The sequence below is a fragment of the Tursiops truncatus genome, chromosome 11 (genome assembly GCF_011762595.2).
Source record: "Tursiops truncatus isolate mTurTru1 chromosome 11, mTurTru1.mat.Y, whole genome shotgun sequence".
Classification (NCBI taxonomy): domain Eukaryota; kingdom Metazoa; phylum Chordata; class Mammalia; order Artiodactyla; family Delphinidae; genus Tursiops; species Tursiops truncatus.
Window position 1 is genome coordinate 51,035,269 of NC_047044.1, and position 19,839 is coordinate 51,055,107.

Consider the following 19,839-nt stretch of genomic DNA (forward strand, 5'->3'; position numbering starts at 1 on the left):
TAATTAATAGCTCATGCTAACACTGTAGCATACACAGCATCTACCTGATTATAAGAGTCTGAAGTGTTTTACTGTTCACTTTTTGGAGCTACCTGGAAAGCTGTAAGGCAGGGGTAGGCCAACGTTTTTGTAAAGGGCCAGAGAGTAAATATTTTAAGCTTTGCAGCAGTATACACTTCTGGTCTCTGTCACTTTTTTTTTTAAGCAACCTTTAAAAATGTTGTAAAAACACAGCTAGCAGGCCATACCAAAAAATGGCTCACAGGCTGCAGTTTGCCAGCCCTCGAGGTAAGGCATTCCTGTATCATAAAACGCCCATTTTCTAATAACTGATGACAAAACTCAGGAGGAAACTAAGTTTTTAATTTTAAAATCAGGCCTACTATTAACATAATTGCTTATTACTAGTTACTTATAGGCAATAGTTCTGCTAACACACTGCTGATTGCTTCATAGAAATCTTTCTAAATTCAAAGCATGTTTTCCCAAATCTTTAACAAATCTATTTTAATATACTATATGTGTACACATACACACACACCCATGATTCCCAATTACAAATTTACTTATTTTCAAAATAACTAGCCAAAAATGTGTATTTAAAAACCTGTATCAGATGCTTCGAACTTGGATTACAAAGTACAAAAATAATACTGTTTCATGTAAAAGATTCCGTTCATTAAATAAAGTAACAAAACATTTGTAAGGAGGGAAAATGATACTGGTATAGGGAGAAGTCAAGCAAAGATTAAAAATCTATTGGATATAGTTCACAAATGGATAATTTACATGGTAATAATAGCTACGTGGCTTTCTAGTTAGTGAATATTCTGCTTAATTGTGAGATGATATATGCCATACATTAGATGTTACCTTTAAGTAAAATACGACACACAGAAATCAATAGTGAGTATGATTTAATTCTTGATGATTCAGTGGAAACTTGATCTTTCACCTCCAAGAATAACGGAAAGAACATGGTCCTTAGAATCAAAGAGGCCTGGAATCAGATCATGACTCCACTACTGAATAGCTATGTGTATAACCTTAAGCGGAAATAAGAGAAAATAAGTCATTTATGCAGATGAATATACTTTGATCAATTCTTCAGATTCTAAACCCTATTCAGGGTCAGTCCCTTGACCACTTAATAGATGAGGGTAGGGGCTATAAACCCAGGCCTTCCATCTAAGAGGTAGAACAATACAGTGAAAACAGCAAATACTTTGATTCTATTCACAGTTCCATCACTTACTAGCTGGAAGACCTAGTTATTAAACCTCTCTGAGCTTTAGTTTCTTAATAAAGTGGGTCTGATACCACCTACCTTTCCGGATCATTGTGAAATCAAAGGTAACATACAGAAAGTACTAAGATAAATTATACTTGAAATATTATAATTATTATGAAATGTATCCCTCACTCCATTTCTTAGAATACTTATTTTTCCACAAAGACACAATTTTATTAACAGTGATTAGCATTCCAAGCTAGTTCATAAAAAATCTATCCAGCCCATAATTTGGCACATTTGCAGCTATCTTCTTTCCTATTATATTCTTCACAAACCTTAAACATATTGGGTTAAAAATTAAACAGGTTTTGAAAGTGACCTAGGAAATGAACCACCATCCATTACATCATTCTATTGTTAAGTTATCATACAAAGCTCCCACCATTTAACTTAAAAGCAATCTATGTCTTTTCATGAAAATATAGTGCCATGTATTTCCTAAATGTTCCACCAGAGGGACCTCTTAACTTTACAAATCAAAACAAACAAGCTTTCAATCTCAAAAATGATGAATAAAAAGTTCAAGAAAAACACTGGAGAAGTAAGAAAAAGTGTTTAAGTTATTTAAATTAATTGTCACATTTATTTAAATTTCCTTTGAAGGAGAAAGTGGGAGCAATAAAATAAAAATAGAATGTAAAGAATCAAATTGAAGAAAAATTTTAAACATTTTTACTGAGGCTTATTCACTCATTTTACTCCATCAAACATTTACTAATACTGTGCTTAAAATGCACTAGAAGTTGGGGAAAAAATGAGCTTATACCGTAGGAGTGCTACATATTCCCTGGCTCATTTACTCCTGAATGCAAAAGCTTAATTGTGTTGCAGGTGAAACCATAGTACAAATACATAAAAGGTACAATAGATCCCTCTCCACAAGCAGAAAGCCTACAATATATATATGGTCATCATTATTTGATAACCAGCTTCGTAGTGGGGTTCTTCCATACTTATTCTAGAACTTGGGTAAAATAAACTATCAATTTTGGATAGACTGTGCTAAAATTATCATTAAAAATTAGAAAGTAATTTGGCAACATATATCAAAAGCATTAACAAAAGTTCTTTGAACAAGTAATTTCATTTCCAGGACTATTTCCTAAGGAAATGATCACAAAATCAAGTACTATAATGCAAAAATTAAGGTACTTTCATAAAACCACAAACCAGTACAATACAATCATGTAAAGAAATATTATCTAGTGATAAAAAGAAATAATTTTTAAAAACCTGAACAATGACATGGGAAAACACTAACAACTTAAAGGAAAAAATATGTAAATATTTACAATATGACATTTATAATATTTATAGTGATACTAATTTTGGGGAAAAAATATAAGACTAGAGAAACATGGACCAAAATGAGTGGCTAACCTTAGGTGGTGAATTTGAAATGCAATTTTCCTTTTATTTTCTGTATGAGTTAAATCATAAGCACGGGTTAATGTTATACTGAAAAAATAAGCATTATTAAAAACAGCACCTAAAAGCTTTTATCTAAACCTTAAAACTTAATTTTTTTGGAAAAAACCCTGTTTAATGCTTTTTTTCCTTTTAGTAGCAGTCCAAACTGCATCTTTGGTGGTAACAAGCCATACCAGATTTCACAGCATTTGAAAAGCTAAAAATGGGACTCCAAAAAGAAAAGGTTAACACACACACACACACACACACACACACACACACACACACACACACGCACGCACACACACACACACACACACACACCCTAAATGTATAAGAAGGATATTACCTACATAAAGTAACTTCACTTAACTAATTAAGAAATTAATCCAAAATCTCTTGTAAAAATATACATTAGAAATTCTACTGAATTAAAAAAAAAGGGCAAAACCCAATCTGAAACATAAAATAGTCCCAGAGAAAAGATATTAAAATCTTTTAAGACCAGAATTCTTTAGCATCACTTTTTTTTTTTAAACTCAATACAGGCAGTTCCCAACTAACTCATGCATGGGTGTATCCATTAACTCCTTTGCTGCCAGTCTTCAATCAAACTAATGTCTTGTACCCTACTGCTGCCTGGCTTAGACTCCAACTTGTCCCAACCCTGGTTCTGTGTCCTTCTTTTTACCTTATCCAATCAAATGGCTGGGGACGGGAAAGAGAGGCAGTTAATCATCCTTCCACACCAACCCGACTCTTCTTCAGCTCCAGCTTAACTACTGATCAAGCCCTATCCTGTTCCCAAGCCTTATCCCATCCAACCCTTTAGTCCTTCCTTCAAATACAATTCAGTAGATTTTAAGAGTCTTGAGGTTTGTCTGAAATGTAAATTAATCCTGCTCCAGGAATTTATGACCAATGATAACAGATATCTGTGCCATTACCTCTCTGAGAGATTCAACTGGGGAAAAAAAGAAGAGAAAGCAGGAGGGAATCACTGGTTGGGATCAGTTTTTCCCACTGCCAGAAGTAAAAACATGTTAAAATCATAACGAATGGCTTGCTGGCTTTGGATTCCCACATGCTATGCCCTTTTCCTGGAATATTTGATTCTATGTACCCTTTAGCCTACTCAATCCAATCCCTTCTTTGCCCCCACCCCCATAATATATCTAGCAATTTTTCCATTCCTTAAGACAAAGTCCCATAATTGTAAGCCCTTCTTATTTAGACCTTTTTGGATCCTAATCCTTTAGGTATCCAATCTATTAACTATTACGCTATCCACGAATTTGCCTGTCATCAATGTTCTCATCTAGGTCAAAACTGAAAATGAAGAACAAGGTTGAGAGACAAATCCTGCAGCATGTTATTAGAAAACTCTCTTCAGAGTGACACGGGTTTAATTAGTTAGGAAACACACAAAAAAAGAAGTAAAATTTATTGGAAGTTATTATAATCATCAGGCACTGACCTAGGTACTTTGTATTCTCACAAGTCTCCCAACAACTCTGACAGGCATTATTAAGAACAGTCCCACTTTCACAGTGAGATACAGGTACAGAAACGTAAAGGGACTTTACCAAGACACACGGTTTCTATGTGCCAGTGCTAGAATTGGAATCAACATCAAATCTCCATCATATTATACTGTCTCAACATCTTTTAAGTATCTACATATAAGTTATGGATTAAGTTAAGAACTGAGTCCATATTTCTCTTTTTTGACGAGCATATCATGGCAGATTGTCACTAAAACCTCGCTGAAAGCCTTAGAACTATACTACATTCTAAATTTAAAAAAAAAAAAAAAGAGGGGGTGGCGTCAGGAAGATGACAGAATAGGAAGCTCCAGACCCTCCTTCCCCCACAGAGACACAAATTCAATAATACCCCTTTGTAAGAAATCTAGAAACCGGTTAAGAGCCTCCTACACCCCAAGCATGTGCAAAACTAGCTGCATGAAGGTAGGAAAATTCATAACACTCACTCCACCGGAGCTCCTTCCCCTGGCATACCATAATGTGATCTGGAGAAAATTCCCAACTCCTGGATTATCCTTGAGGAGGGAAAGAGAAGACTGGAACATATGCCCAATGTTCAGACTTTTCAGGGGCCGCCAGAGGGACTGGCTTCTGTCTTGCTTGAATCTTAGCACTAATAGGTAAGGGCACCAGGTTGGGGGTTGCCAAGAACAAAGGCAATGAACTAATACATACTCACTTGCCACTGCCCCTCCCTGCAGCTCAGTGCAGAAAAGTGGCAGAAAACCCCTAACTCCTGGTTTCTCCCCAAGGAGGGAAAGAGTTGGAACATGTGTCCAATGTTTCAGTTTCTCAGGGAGCTGCCCAAGGGACTGGTTTCTGTATCACTTGTTTCAGAGCACTGAGATCTGACATAGTCTAGATGCCTGGGGGTTGCTGAAAATAAAAAAGAGCTGGACAGCTTCCTGCGGTTCCAGAGAACCCGCAGTATAGCAAACAGACACCAGAGGGAGCAAGAGATTACAAGCTCCTATAAAAAGAAACCTGCAAAATCTCTCTAGTTGGGAATAACACCCACAGGTCCAGAAAAGATGCATCCACAAAAAAGGTTTGAGGGGACCCCAGAATCTCTATCTGAGCTCAGTGGTAAAGGTCTTCCCCTGCATGAAGGCAGTCTGTAAAGGCTAGCAGATGTGGCTGTGTTTTCAAATGGTAGATCCCAACACAAGGTAACAAGGCACACAAAGGAAACAAGGAAAACATGGCCCAACTAAGAGAACAAAATAAATCTCCAGGAACTGACCCTAAAGAAACTGAGCTATATGAATTACCTGATAAAAATCTAAAAATAACTGTCATAAAGATGTTCAACAAGCTCAGGAAAACAATGCATAAATAAAATGAGAATATCAATAAAGAGAAAACACTAAAAAGAACCAAACAGGAATTTTGAAGCTGAAGAATACAATACCTGAATTGAAAAATTCAAAAGATGGGTTCAAAAGCAGTCTTAAATCAAGCAGAACAAAGAATCAAGGAACTCAAAGATAAGTCATTTGAAATTATCCAGAGGAACAAAAAGAAAAGAGAATGAAGAAGAATGAAGAAAGGCTTAAGGGACTTACTGAACATTATCAGTTAGATCAATACATGCATTATGGAAGTCCCAGAAGGAGAGGAGTGAAAGGAGCAGAAAGCTTATTTGAAGAAATAATGACCCAAAACTCCCAAATCTGGGGAAAGAAATGGACGTTCAGATTCAAGAAGTCCAACAGCTTCTTATGGGATACAGCAAGGGCAGTTCTAAGAGGGAATTTCATAGTGGTAAATGCCTACATTAAAAAAGAAGAGACTCTCAAATAAACCACCCATCTTTACACCTCAAAGAACTAGAAAAAGAAGAATTAAACCCAAAGTTAACAGAAGGAAATGATAAGGATTAGGGCAGAAATAAAATTTTAAAAAATCAACAAAACAAAGAGGTGGTTTTTTAGAAAAAATCAGCAAAATTGACAAACCCTTAGTTAATAAAAAGAGAGAGAAGCCTCAAACATAATCAGAAATGAAAGAGGAGGTATTAAAATTGATGTCAGAGAAATACAAAGGATCGTAACAGACTACCATGGACAATTACTCATCAACAAACTGGATAACCTAGAAAAAAAAGGATAAATTCCTAGAAACATATAACCTATCAAGACTAAGTAATGAAGAAATAGAAAATCTGAACAGACCTATAACTAGTACAGAAACTGAATCAGTAATCAAAAACCTCCCAACAAAGAAAAGTCTAGGATTCAGTGGTTTCACTGGAGGATGCTACTAAACATTTAAAAAAGAATTAACACTTATGCTTCTCAAATTCTTCCAAAAAATTTTAAGAGGAGGGAACACTTCCACACCATTTTATGAGGCCAGCATTACTCTGACACGAAAGCTGAACGAAAACACTACAAGAAAGGAAATACAGACCAATATCCCTGATGAATACAGATGCAAATCCTCAACAAAATATTAGCAAACTGAGTTCAACAGTTTTAACAACACATTAAAAGGATCAGACACCATGATCAAGTGGGATTTATTCCAAGAATGCAAGGATGGTCCAACATACAAAAGCCAATCAATGTGATACACACCACATTAAAAGAACAAAAAATTAAAACTCACATGATCATTTCAATAAATACAGAAAAAGCATTTGACAAAATTCAACACCTTAAATTATTAAAAACACTTGACAGATCAGGAACAGAAGCAAATTACCTCAAAATAATAAAAGCCACATATGAAAAGCCAATGTCTAGTATATACTTAACTGTGAAAAACTCCAAGTTTTTCCTTGGAGACTAGGAATAAGGCAAAGATGTCCATTGTTACCATTTCTATTCAATATAGTACTAGAAATCCTAGCTACAGCAATTAGGTGAGAAAAGAAAATGCATACAAATTGGAAAGGAGGAAGTAAAATTATCTGTTTGCAGAAACACGATCTTATACATAGAAGACTCTACAGACTCCACAAAAAAAAAACCATTACAATTTAAGCAATTCAGCAAAGTTGCAGGATAAAAAAATTAATATAAAAAAGAAGTTGCATTTCTATACACAAAAATGAAAAATCAGAAAAGAAAATTAAGAAAATGTCATTTATAATAGCATCAAAAGAACAAAATACTTAGGAATAAACATTACCAAGAATGTGACAGACTTATACACTGAAAACTACAAGCACTGCTTAAAGAAATTCAAGACACAAATAAATGAAAAGGCATCCTGTGTTCATGATTGGAAGACTTAATATTGTTAAAATGTCCATACTACCCAAAGCAATCTACAGATTCAATGCAATTCCCATCAAAATCTCAGTAGCACTTTTTTGAGAAAGAGAAAGATCAATTCTAAAATTCATATGGAACCACAAAGGATCCTGAATAGCCAAAACAATTTTAAGCAAGAAGAACAAAGCTAGAGGCCCCATACTTCCTGACTTCAAAACATATCACAAAGGTACAGTAATCAAAACAGTACGGTACTGATGTAAAGAGAGACACATAGAACAATAGAAGAAAACAGAGAAGGTCTCATATATGGTCAACTGATCTTCAACAAGTGTGCTAAGAATACACAACGGGAAAAGGATAGTTTCTTCAACAAATGGTGTTGAGAAAACTGGATTTCCACATGCAAATGAATGAAACTGAAGCTTTATCTTACACTACATAAAAATCAACTCAAAATGGATTGAAGACTTAAACAGGACATGAAACTATAAAACTCTTAGAAGATGGGGCTTCCCTGGTGGTGCAGTGGTTGAGAATCTGCCTGCTAATGCAGGGGACACGGGTTCGAGCCCTGGTCTGGGAGGATCCCACATGCCGTGGAGCAACTAGGCCCATGAGCCACAACTACTGAGCCTGCGCGTCTGGAGCCTGTGCTCCGCAACAAGAGAGGCCGTGATAGTGAGAGGCCCACGCTTGCCACAACTAGAGAAAGCCCTCGCACAGAAATGAAGACCCAACACAGCAAAAATAAATTAATTAACAAAAAATAAGGAATGATATTAAAAAAACAACTCTTAGAAGAAAATACAGGGGAAAAGCTTCATGATATTGGTCTTAGCAATAATTTTTTTTTTTTTTTTTTTTTTGCGTTACGCGGGCCTCTCTCTGTTGTGGCCTCTCCTGTTGCAGAGCACAGGCTCCGAACACGCAGGCTCAGCGGCCATGGCTCACGGGCCCAGCCGCTCCGCGGCATGTGGGATCTTCCCAGACCAGTGCACGAACCTGTGTCCCCTGCATCGGCAGGCAGACTCTCAACCACTGCACCACCAGGGAAGCCCTTAGCAATGATTTTTTAAATATGACCTGGCAATGATTTTCTGGATATGACACCAAAAGCACAGGCAACATAAGCAAAAAGAGACAAGTGAGACTACATCAAACTAAAAAGCTTCTGCATAGCAAAGGAAACAATCAACAGAGTAAAAAGAGGATATGTGAAATGGGAGAAAATATTTGCAAACCAAATATCTGATAAGGGTTAACATCCAAAAGTAAATAAGGAACTCCTACAAGTCAATAACAAAAAATCAGATAACCTGATTTAAAAAATGGGTTAAGAGACCTGAATAAACATTTCTCCAAAGAAAACATAAAAATGTCCAATATGTATACGAAAAGATGCTTGACATCACTAATCATCAAAGAAATGCAAATCAAAACCACTGTGAGATATCACCTTACACCTGTTAGCATGGCCATTATTAAAAAACAAACCAGAACCAAAAGAAAACAAAATAAGAGTTTTCAAGGATATGGAGAAAAGGGAACCCTTGTAAATGTTGGTGGGAATGTAAAATGGTGCGGCCATTATGGAGACCAGTATGGAAGTTCATCAAATTACTAAAACTAGAACTATTATATGTTCCAGCAATCTCACTTCTGGGTATTTATCAAAAGAATTGAAAACAGGATCTAAGAGATATTTGCACTCCTATGTTCACTGCAGTATTATTCACAACAGCCAAGAAGTGGAAAGACCTAAATATTCACCAGCCTATCAATGGATAAATAAAATGTGGGGTATATACAGTGGAATATTATTCAGCCTTAAAAAAGGAAATCCTGTCATATAGTACAACATGGGTGAAACTTGAGGGCACTGTGCTAAGAGATATTAACCAGTCACAGAAGGACAAATACTGCATGATTCCATTTTTACGAGGTATCTACTGTAGTCAAACTCACAGAAGCAGAAAGTGACATGGTGGTGGTCAGGGGCTGGGAGGAGGAGGAAAGGGGGAGTTGCTGTGCAATGGGTACAGAGATTCAGTAATGCAAGATGAAAAAGTTTGAGAGATCTGCTGCACAATGATGCATATATAGTTAATAATACTGTACACTTTAGGGCAGATATCATGTTACGTGTTTTTTTACCACAAAAAGGGGGGAAATGAAGTTTGTATGACATGACTTGTTCACGATGAATGGATGCCAACTTCTAGGGATCAGCATTTCCATCTGCAAGTACTCACATCTTTATGGAATTATCTTTATGGAACTGGATTAACATCAAGCTCCCCAGTAGGGTTTTCAAAATCCACTATCCCCTTTTTGGAAATCAGAGTGACACCTGTCCATCTTAACCTTCTAGTACCTATCCTTTTATCTAGGATTTCCTAGATTACTTACAGTGGTATAGAAAATACATCTGCAAATTCTCTTAGAACCCTGAAATAAAATTATCCCGGGGCAGAAGAATTGAAATAAATGACAATGGTTAGATGCTCACTTGCTTTCTTATATGCTACTTACTTATCTCAATTTCTCTCTCACCAATGGTGTCTGCACCCTTTCCAAACTAATGTGCATTCTCTCACAGAGAATGTTCTAAAACAAACTAAAACAAAAAATGTTGAGTAATTTTGCTTTCTCTATCTGCTCACATTACACCAAACAGCAGGCCCAAGTTTGTAACAGTACAATTAAAGTAATCAAATGCATGGTACTGTAGATATAAGTTGTGAACTTTAAGAATAGAGCTATTAAAATTCTAATTTCACTGCTTACTTTCAAATATGCAGCTGCCTCTTGGACAGAAAGTGTTCTCTGACTAGAACTGCCACATTCATGATCTCCTGGAAAGATTAGCATATTATTAATTTTGAATCAGTACTATGTTAAACAGAAGAAAACAAATATGATTAATCAAACTAGTTTTACAAATTACACAATTATAGATTATATTATTATAATCAGTAAAGAAAGAAGATAAACACTCATTTATATTTTCTAGAAATAAATTTCAATAGGCAATATAAACAAATATTTTTATATCAACCACAACCTTTAAATGTATTTCAGTCTAGATAGAAACATACATTCCTCTTACATTCCCAATGAAATTGTTAGCCTGGGGTAGGAACCATGTCATGCTGATGCCTATCCATAGATCTTGGCACAAAGAAAGCCCTCTATAGATGTATTATTTTTCAAGGGGGAAAATTCATTGTGCTAACTCATACATCTATTAACTAAAGCTAATAATTCAAGAGTTCAAGTTTGAATTAAAATGTGCATTTTCGGAGTATTACTAAGCCTATCTTTAGCAAGGAGTATGCATAACTTAAAAAATGATTATAACACAAATCAATAGGGAAATTAGAAGCTTCTACCTATAATCTGGTTTCTACAAATACGTGTACTACATACAAAAGTTTGGAAAACTACATTGTCCTTTTCTTGTAACTATTTATAAAAGAATCCAAAGCCTTTTTTTTTCTTTTTCAGGCTATCTGTGGTTATTAGAGATCAATTATCCTTACAATGAACTTCAATTTTAAGTTTCTCCCACTTGTTTCTTTCAAGTACTTTTTAAAAAAAAAATTTAACATAAAAGTACAATAATTAAAGTAAAATCCTTGGCAAATTTTTCTATCATAAAAGCAACCATGCTCCTATTTATCATTTTGTTCAAGTAGCCAGATTTTAATGGTCATGGTTGTAAAACAGGTAGAAATACCTATTAGATGAACATGTAAGTCTTCAAACTTTATAATCCATCCTCAGAGATTCCAATTCCACAGATCTGCAGCAGAGGTTGGCAAACCCACAGACCAAATCTGGCCTACCACCGGTTTTTATAAATGAAGTTTTATTGCAACACAGCCACGCTCATTCATGTATTATCTATGGCTGCTTTCAGGCTCTAACAGCAGAAATGAGTAGTTGTGACAGAGACAGTCTATCCCACAAAGCCTAAAAAATCTACTCTCTGGCTCCTTCACAGAAAAAAGTTTGCAGACCCCTGCTGTAGAGGAAGGAATCTATATCTTTAAAAGCACCCCAGACTATGCCAATCTAACACACTTCATAAAACACTGCTATAGAGACAGCTCTAGAAGCTTGTAGCAGCAACATGAGGAATTCCATGTAGATTATATACTTCATTTCTGGGTGCTACAGCATACCAAATAAATGTCATCAGTTTGCAGCATATGTATATAACAGTCTGTCAGTCAATGCAAAGAAGACTTTTAGTGATATACACACAATTATTAGCCAAAAAAAAACTGACCAGAATTAAGGACCCCGAAAAAAAACAAAGATTGGTGAGAGGATGGGGAACTGTAAGGATTCTCAATGCTTCCATTCGACCAGAGAAGTTCCACATTCACCTACTAGGTTTCTACCAATGATCTAGTTTCTACAAAAAGATCTGCTACAAACAAAAGTTTGGAATACTACATTTTTCTTTTCTTGTAACTGTTTATATGAAGAGAATCCAAAGTCTCTTCTTTCAGATTATATGTGAAATAACTGAAAAAAGTTAAAAGGTAATAAACAGATAAGGTGCTACTACAGCTTTTATAAATGCTAAACTTCATGCCAATTCACCTATATTATTCTAATTGCAGGTATGTTGCATACCTGAGAACTCTCAAAGTCTTACTAAGACCAGAATATGAGGAAAATGCGATGTTTCAGGAGAAAAAAATTCTGTAATATATTTACTTTATCCAAGGAAATGACACCTATACAATCACCAAAGGAAAATCTGCACTTTTATATTTGAGGATTTTAGTTAATCCACTGCTTACCCAATTTAACTAATATATAAGCTTTCAGAATTTTATTATCAATGCAATAAAAAAATGTGATGACTTTTACCATAGAGTATATATCTATATTTCATTGTATACATATGGCAGGCAGGAAGAAGGCCTTGATTAAACATATCTATACAGATAAAAACCCACTCCATATAAGGACTAAAAACTTCTAAAGAGAAAACACCCCACAATGTAATATAACAACACTGAACTTGGGAAAAACCATTTCTACTGATACTGCATGCTATATATGCAAATTAATTTTCAAAACAGTTTTAGAGACTATGAATGTTAAAACAATTACCTGCAAGCTGTGCCAATCGATCATGAAGCTTGTATAAAGTGTTCATCATATGATTTTTCTCACTTTCCTAAATTTAAAAGAAATTATTATAAAATATCCGATTCCGGGGAGAAAAATGCACCAATTAATAATTTTTATTCGAAAAGAAAAACAGTGAATGAACTTAAAAACCATAGAAGCTACATAATCTGAAAGACAAATTCATATTTAACCAACGGCTACCATATTTTAAAGAAACCTTAATCTAAGAATCTAAACTATCACTCTAAATATTTTACCTTCTTGAGGATGATTGGGAAACTGGCACTAAGGTTAGTGCTAGAAAATGTCTTATATACAACAAACTCCCCCAGCCACCAAAACAATGCTCCCAATCCCCCTCTATACAATGCACGCTCATGTGTATTCTTATGAGACTGTTTTCTTCATGTTTTGTTTTAACCTGCCTCAACCACATAATAAGGGAATGAGTAGTGACACTTCAATTAAATTAACCCTCAACCCCTCCTAGGTCCCAAAGTGGCCCTGTATAAATTTATGAACCATTAAAGTGAAACAAACATTTAATGAGCATCTACTACGAGTTAAGAACTGTTCTCAACAAAGCAAGAAACCCAGGGAACAAGATGGTTCCTGTTCTCAAGGGCAAAAAACAGACTAAACGTTATATTATAGTTGCAAACAAGGTACAATGTAAATACAGAAGATGGAGGGGAGGGAAGATCCATTTATGGAAGAGGGAATATCTGAATCGGGCTTCACAGAAAGAATAGAATTGACCAGCATTCCAGGCAGAAGGAACAGCATGGGCCTGAAGGAATAAAACCTTTGGTTATATTTCTTACATAACCAGAGCCTACTTTGACTCAGCAAACTACTAGAAAAGCGGTTTGGAATCAATGGCTAGACAGCTCTAGATACCAAGACAAAGCGTTTGACTTCATTCTGAACATTTAGGACAAGAAAAGTAAAACAGAACTGTGCATCAGGAATATTATTCTGACCATATGAAAGGAAACCAGAGCGCAGACTACTGCAATGTCTAAGCACCCTGACAAGTAGTCTAAAGCAATGAGACCTCAATTTAAGAGCAATCACAATTAAGAGAAACTGATACAAGCAACGGGGGAGGGTAGGTTAGGAGAGGGGGTAAGAATAGCTTATCACACTATTTGAAATAAACTCATGATTTATGAGGGGGCTACGTCTTTATTATTTCCTTTCTCCTTAAGTTTCTAACAAAATAGGATTACTGTAAGAACACGACCAGGAACAAATTCAGACAGGATAGTAAAAAAGCTGGGAAAGTAAAATTCATATGCCCAATGATACGTAATCTCATCCATTTGTTTTCACGCTATATGTTCAAGGACAGAAGAGACAAGTCTGCACACTACGGATGGCACACTATGGATCAATGCAGCTTTAATGAGTGGTACTAGGAAGAGAAAAACTCATCAAAGGCTCCATAATCCTACCACCAGAGTCCCTGGCTTTATGTGAGATGGTTGCTAGAGATAAGTGACATTCCTTCAGCTGACTACTTGCCTTCCAACCCATTTGCTTTTTACCCCCTCAATTCTATCTCAACCTGATTCAGAATCAAGCCAGTCCTTATCACATAAGCTTAAAAATCCAAACTGCAAAAATTAGACATCAAAAAGTAACTGTAGCTGAAATTCAAGATTCTGAAAGCTATGCATCTGTGATAGATTAAACCACAAAATCGTTTTTTAATAAATACGTTCAACATAACAAGATGAGGAGTTCCAATGATACTGTAGGTTGTGGACTTGACATATAAAACCAAGGTAAATCTGATTAAGCTTCAGGACTAAAGTGGTTGAGAGTTTTGAAGTTTGTTTCCTTCCTTAACTGGAAAAGAGACCGATTCCCTTTTCGTTTTGCATGTCCTGATCATGCCTATCCCCACACCCCTTTCAAAACCAAAACTAAATCCAAAAATTTGACACTGTCCTCTGTGATTACATCTTTAATGAACATCAGAGGCCTGGGAATAAACTTCATCTATTGATTCACATATATTAACCCTGGACTAGGACCTCCCTGGTGGTGCAGTGGTTAAGAATCTCCCTGCCAATGCAGGGGACATGGGTTCGATCTCTGGTCCGGGAAGATCTGACATGACATGGAGCAACTAAGCCCGTGCACCACAATTACTGAGCCTATGCTCTAGAGCCCATGAGCCACAACTACTGAGCCCACACGCCACAACTACTGAGCCCACGCGCTCTAGGGATTGTGTGCTGCTACTGAGCCACATGCTGCAACTACTGAAGCCCATGCGACTAGAACCCATGCTCCACAACAAGAGAAGCCGCCACACAGCAACAAAGAGTAGCCCCTGCTCACCACAACTAGAGAAAGCCTGTGTGCAGCAACGAAGACCCAATGCAGCCAAAAAACAAATATAGAAATACGTTAAAAACAACAACAACAAAAAACACTGGACTAGACAAGTAGAAGAAATAACAAAACCTAATCATATGTAACTGGATCTCATACTGGATAACATACATGCTATTCCATTCGCATACAATGCATTTAAACGCCCAAAAAGCTCAGCTATAATTTTTTCAAGAATTATTTTTCCAACAGCAACTCATTCAAAATGACCATCTATATATTACAAGGGTGTCAAGTGCCATCCAAATGATCAACTAAATTACGACCTAAATAGTTTTTATGGAACATTTTATTAAGGGGAACAAATCAATTTTGAGAAATAGAAAGGTTCAATAATCTTTAGCACCAATATGCTAAACTAGAAGTAAATCCGAAAAGCGTGTAAATCAAATGTTAAAGTTACTTTCTTACAGAAACTTATATTGGCTTATAGTTTCATTACAAACTTCTTCCATTCTGTCTGCTTTTCAGATTGCCTCCTAATATTCAGCTTGAAATGTGTCTACTGATCACCCTGAAAACAAGTTAAAGATCTACAAATAAATCCATATTTAAAGTAAGCTTTCAAGTAACCTTCCATTAAACAAAAATAATTTTTTAATTTGAAATAGCTACCTTCTAATTGCGTGTTTTGATAAGCTCCAGATTTTCTTTTACTAACACAAATCATTCTCTGAAGCAAAGTTCTCATGCTTGGGGGAAAAACCAAACTGTAGGGTGACTCTACCAAATTTTCTCACATATTATCACCTTTAAATATTTCCCTCTTGTATCTCAGCCAATTTTCTCAAGAATATTTTCAATTTTTGTATCAAGTCCCTGATTAAATGATATTAATGGATTTTAAACACTTAGCATAGTGCCTGGCACAGAATAAACACTTAATGTAAGTTAATTGCCATTATCTTCATTACAATTATTATTATTATTTAGAGATTAGGAACTTCAGGTTCCCCCAAGGGGAAAATTATACAGAAGAAAATAAAGTCTTGTCTTTTCAATGTTCAGTGAGTATATTGTGCAAATTTAAATTATGATGCCAGCAGCAATGTTATACTAAATATGATAAAGTCAACTTTTTTAAAAAAACAATATCACAACAATAGAATACTACAGAAAATAATCATTACTAACAATCTAAAGTAACATTCTATGGATCTGATTACACATTATTACATATCATTTAGTACAACAAATAATGTTTTCTGTACAGGTCTGTATTACTGTCAGTTCCTATAATAAAAAAAATTAACAACTAATTGTATATATTATAATATAAACTCAAATATCATAATCTTTGGAGTGCCTATAATGATGAATGGTAAGTGAAAAATATTTTCATGTGAGTAAAACTTAGGTTAAAATTAACATTATAAATCCTTTAAAAATAAAAGGAATCATAAATAAGTTGCATAAGACTCTAAATCCTTTGCCTTCCTGACAGTTGAAAAGGCATGCCAATGAGCAAAAAATCGAAAGAGAACAAAAGGAGGGCAAAAAAGACAAAAACTGCTAGGGTACCCAACAATTAAGAAAAGAGGCATACTTTTAAGGGTAAGACCAGATCCCCAGAAGACATGCCACTGCCATTTTACTTGGCAGTGGCTTTTACCTCAAAGTGATAAACAGGTCAGCTCTTAGGTGGAAATCGGTGTCAGATTTAATTATACTGTGGTCAAGGAATACTCAAAAATAAGAAAACTTATTCCCTTTAAAATTACTACTTTTTAGGTGATAGTCATCCTACTACCTTTACCATATAAAACGTAAGACAAAGTATCAGTATTAAGATTTTTTACTTACTTTTATGTTTCCAAATGTTTCATCAAAGGGGTTTTTTACTATCAAGGAAAGAAAAAGAGAGAACTATTAGCATGATTTAAGAATGAGAATTAGAATCCCCCTAAACAAGCCCTCGGAAATGCCAACGTGTACTATGCTAAAACTGAATGTAAACATGCAAACAATATATAAACAAACTGATGATAATAAAGGTTGGGGAACTAATTTTTCAGACTTACTATATTTACCATTCTATGATTTTGTGGTTTGCTCTATAATACTTAGAGTGACTTGGTTCAAGTCCTAGCTCCACTACTTTCTAGCAACGTGGCCTTGAACTACCATCTATTTAGCCACTCTAAGTTGTAGTTTCCTCTTCTGTAATGGAAGGATGTAATGATGATACCTACCTTATACAGTTGTGAGGATTAAATGAGATAAACTATATAAAATGCTTGGCATAGTGTCAAACACTTAATATATGTTACCTATTATCGTTACTATTAATGACTATCATTTCTTCACCTTAACTTGGTTTCTCTTCAAAATATAGACTAAAGGCAGTTACTACTTAAGGAAATCTACAAGATGCTTTAAAACTGAATAATTCATTTAGAATTCTTACTTCCAATGATTAAAAAACAAAACTTCCTAGTCCTTGCTAACATCTGGAAAAGTGGCATGAAACAAATATACACATCAAAGTGGCTAAGAATAAAGTCTCAGTATTAAACAACTTCTTACTTCTAATAAATATTATAAAGAAAGGATTTACCACTTTCCATCCAACCTCCATACATCCACCCTCCCCCAAAAGATACAAACAAGTTCATGGCTGATTATGTAGCATCTCTCTGGTTATTATTTAGAATCTCCTCCTTTTCCTCTATTTTAAAATTGCATGCAAAAATATTCAAAGCTTTCAGATACCTGGATCTCTATAAGCCAGGTCACAACTAGGACTAACTGAGCCTACAAAGTAGTTCACACTGACCAGGTTTCCTTTCTGAGGTGCTTTTCTACTTTTATTTGAGAAAACAGGAAGTCCCATAGGAACCAGGAACTGCCTGATTCTAAGAAAGTTCATGTGTGAGACCAGTTTAAATTAAAAGGTACAACAAAAAACAAGGCAAAAACGTATTCTTCTATCATCTAAAGGGATTTGGTAATGCATTTTCAGACATCATTTTTCTATAAAGCAATAGGGTTTTCATGCTGAGAAAGAAAAAATTTTGAAAAACAGAAGATCAGAAGTACTCAGTAGGGGACTAGGAAGAGGAATATAGCTTAAAGATTAAATAAAATGTTAAGAATCAGAACATGCTTAGACTAAAAAGATACTTTTTAATAACACTAATTTTAATTAATGTAAAATTTGAACAATTTAAAATAAAGCCATATTTAGTTCAATATACTACCAAAAATGCTTTTGTCAATCTACTTAAAATAAGTTGGTCAAACAATACTAAACAATGAGTATTTCATTTGCCCTCTATAAGAGTAATTCTAAAAAATATTAAAGCATGCAATTCTAAAAACAGGTTTTAATATCTATGAAGAAAGGCCATGAGAGGACCATTTTTTGGCTGCTTACAAATTTGTTTCTATTAAAATTATTAAATGGAAAACTAGCTCTTCAAGTATCTCTATGAAAGTATTACTGTAGATTGTGGATGCTCTGCCACTAGACTGCTCTACTATGAGTTTCTCATGACAAGGGATCACGTGTATTCAGGTTTGTATGCTTGGAGCCAAGCATAGTACTGAACATACAGTCAGTGTTTGAAAAGTACTATTGGAGCTGTCTAGGCTAAATCTGTCCTTCTTTATTCTACTCTATGTGTTAACACTGAAGCAAAAGTGTTAAACTCTGCAGGAAGCTGGAGAAGGGTACGTTCTGAGCAACTGGAAAGGGAGAGGAATAGGATAACAAAGGGAAAGCCAAAGAGCAGAATAGTAATTCTGTTGAAAAACGTTGCTCTGCCATTTGTATCTTTCTAAGTTTCTGTCTCTTGTCTAATAGGCTTAGATACCTGAGAGCATAACATATCTGAAAGCCAACAATATACATACCTACTGATAAAAAAATGTTCCCCAACTTCCTGTGACAACTGTCACCTATTAAATTAACAGATGGACCTATTAAATTAACAAAAGTAAATGTAGTCTTGAGGTTAAGTTTAAAAAGGAAACTCCATCTAAAAACAGCAATTTTAGCAAACAAAAGCATTTTTATGCATCTAACTTTTATTCCCCTAAATCATTTCAGTATTTCTAAAACTACATCAGTACTTTTTATCTCATCCACATTACCTACAATTTCTAATGGATACAACAAATATTGTTACCCCTAGTGAAAACATTCCTCCCTCCCCCTGCTAACTAGGCAATTGTAGAGAAGAAACCATATTCCAAAAACATCTACAGCAAATGCCACCTGATTTTTTAGCCTCTAAAAAATGGAAACTGAGAGTAAATTATAGTTCTTATCTCTTATCCTAAAGCAATGATAATGCCAAGTTGGTATTTCAAACTTATTGTCCTTCTATAACCCCTACACCCCGAATAGCTTCTCATTACTGCTTTTTCTCAAATTCTCCTGGTGTGGCCATTTCTCCTTCATTTTTCTTGTTCAGATTATTTCAAACCTCAAATATACCAAACTTTTTTTTATAAATGTCCTTAAATTTTGACTTCTCTTCTTCGGACTATCCTAATAATTGTAAAAATCAAAGTCCTAAAAATATTTCTTTAATTATACTACTAGACCCCTCAAAATCGTCCAATGATTTCTCATCACATTTTGCTTCAAGCAACTAATTCTAATCTTGTGATCGTTTCCTACTTACTTTCAAGACACATTGTTTCCTCTCCTTCTCTAAGCCTCTTTCTCTCACATAAATTGCAAAAAAAGTTACTAGTTTTACTGATCCTTTCTATCAAGTGTAAACTCTTTTCCATTCTCTTAGGCTGAGACCAAATTGTCAACCATTATGAATTCCCAGATAAAAAGGGAAAAAAT

At 35.1% G+C, this 19,839-nt stretch overlaps 1 protein-coding gene across 11 annotated transcripts in view; it reads right to left on the bottom strand.

Moving 5' to 3' along the window:
* The window catches only part of LEMD3 (LEM domain containing 3), an 84,379-nt gene that overhangs the window by 35,715 nt on the left and 28,825 nt on the right, over nucleotides 1-19,839 (bottom strand). For all 11 annotated transcript variants that reach the window (XR_002179892.3, XR_002179890.3, XR_002179893.3 and 8 more), the window contains exons 2-4: nucleotides 16,839-16,876; nucleotides 12,609-12,675; nucleotides 10,263-10,330 (exon numbers count right to left, since the gene is read on the bottom strand). Coding sequence is in view for 7 of the 11 variants with exons in the window: in XM_019952303.3 (XP_019807862.2) it covers nucleotides 10,263-10,330; nucleotides 12,609-12,675; nucleotides 16,839-16,876 (173 nt within the window). In the remaining 4 variants the exon portion in view is untranslated. The remainder of the gene's footprint in view (nucleotides 1-10,262; nucleotides 10,331-12,608; nucleotides 12,676-16,838; nucleotides 16,877-19,839) is intronic.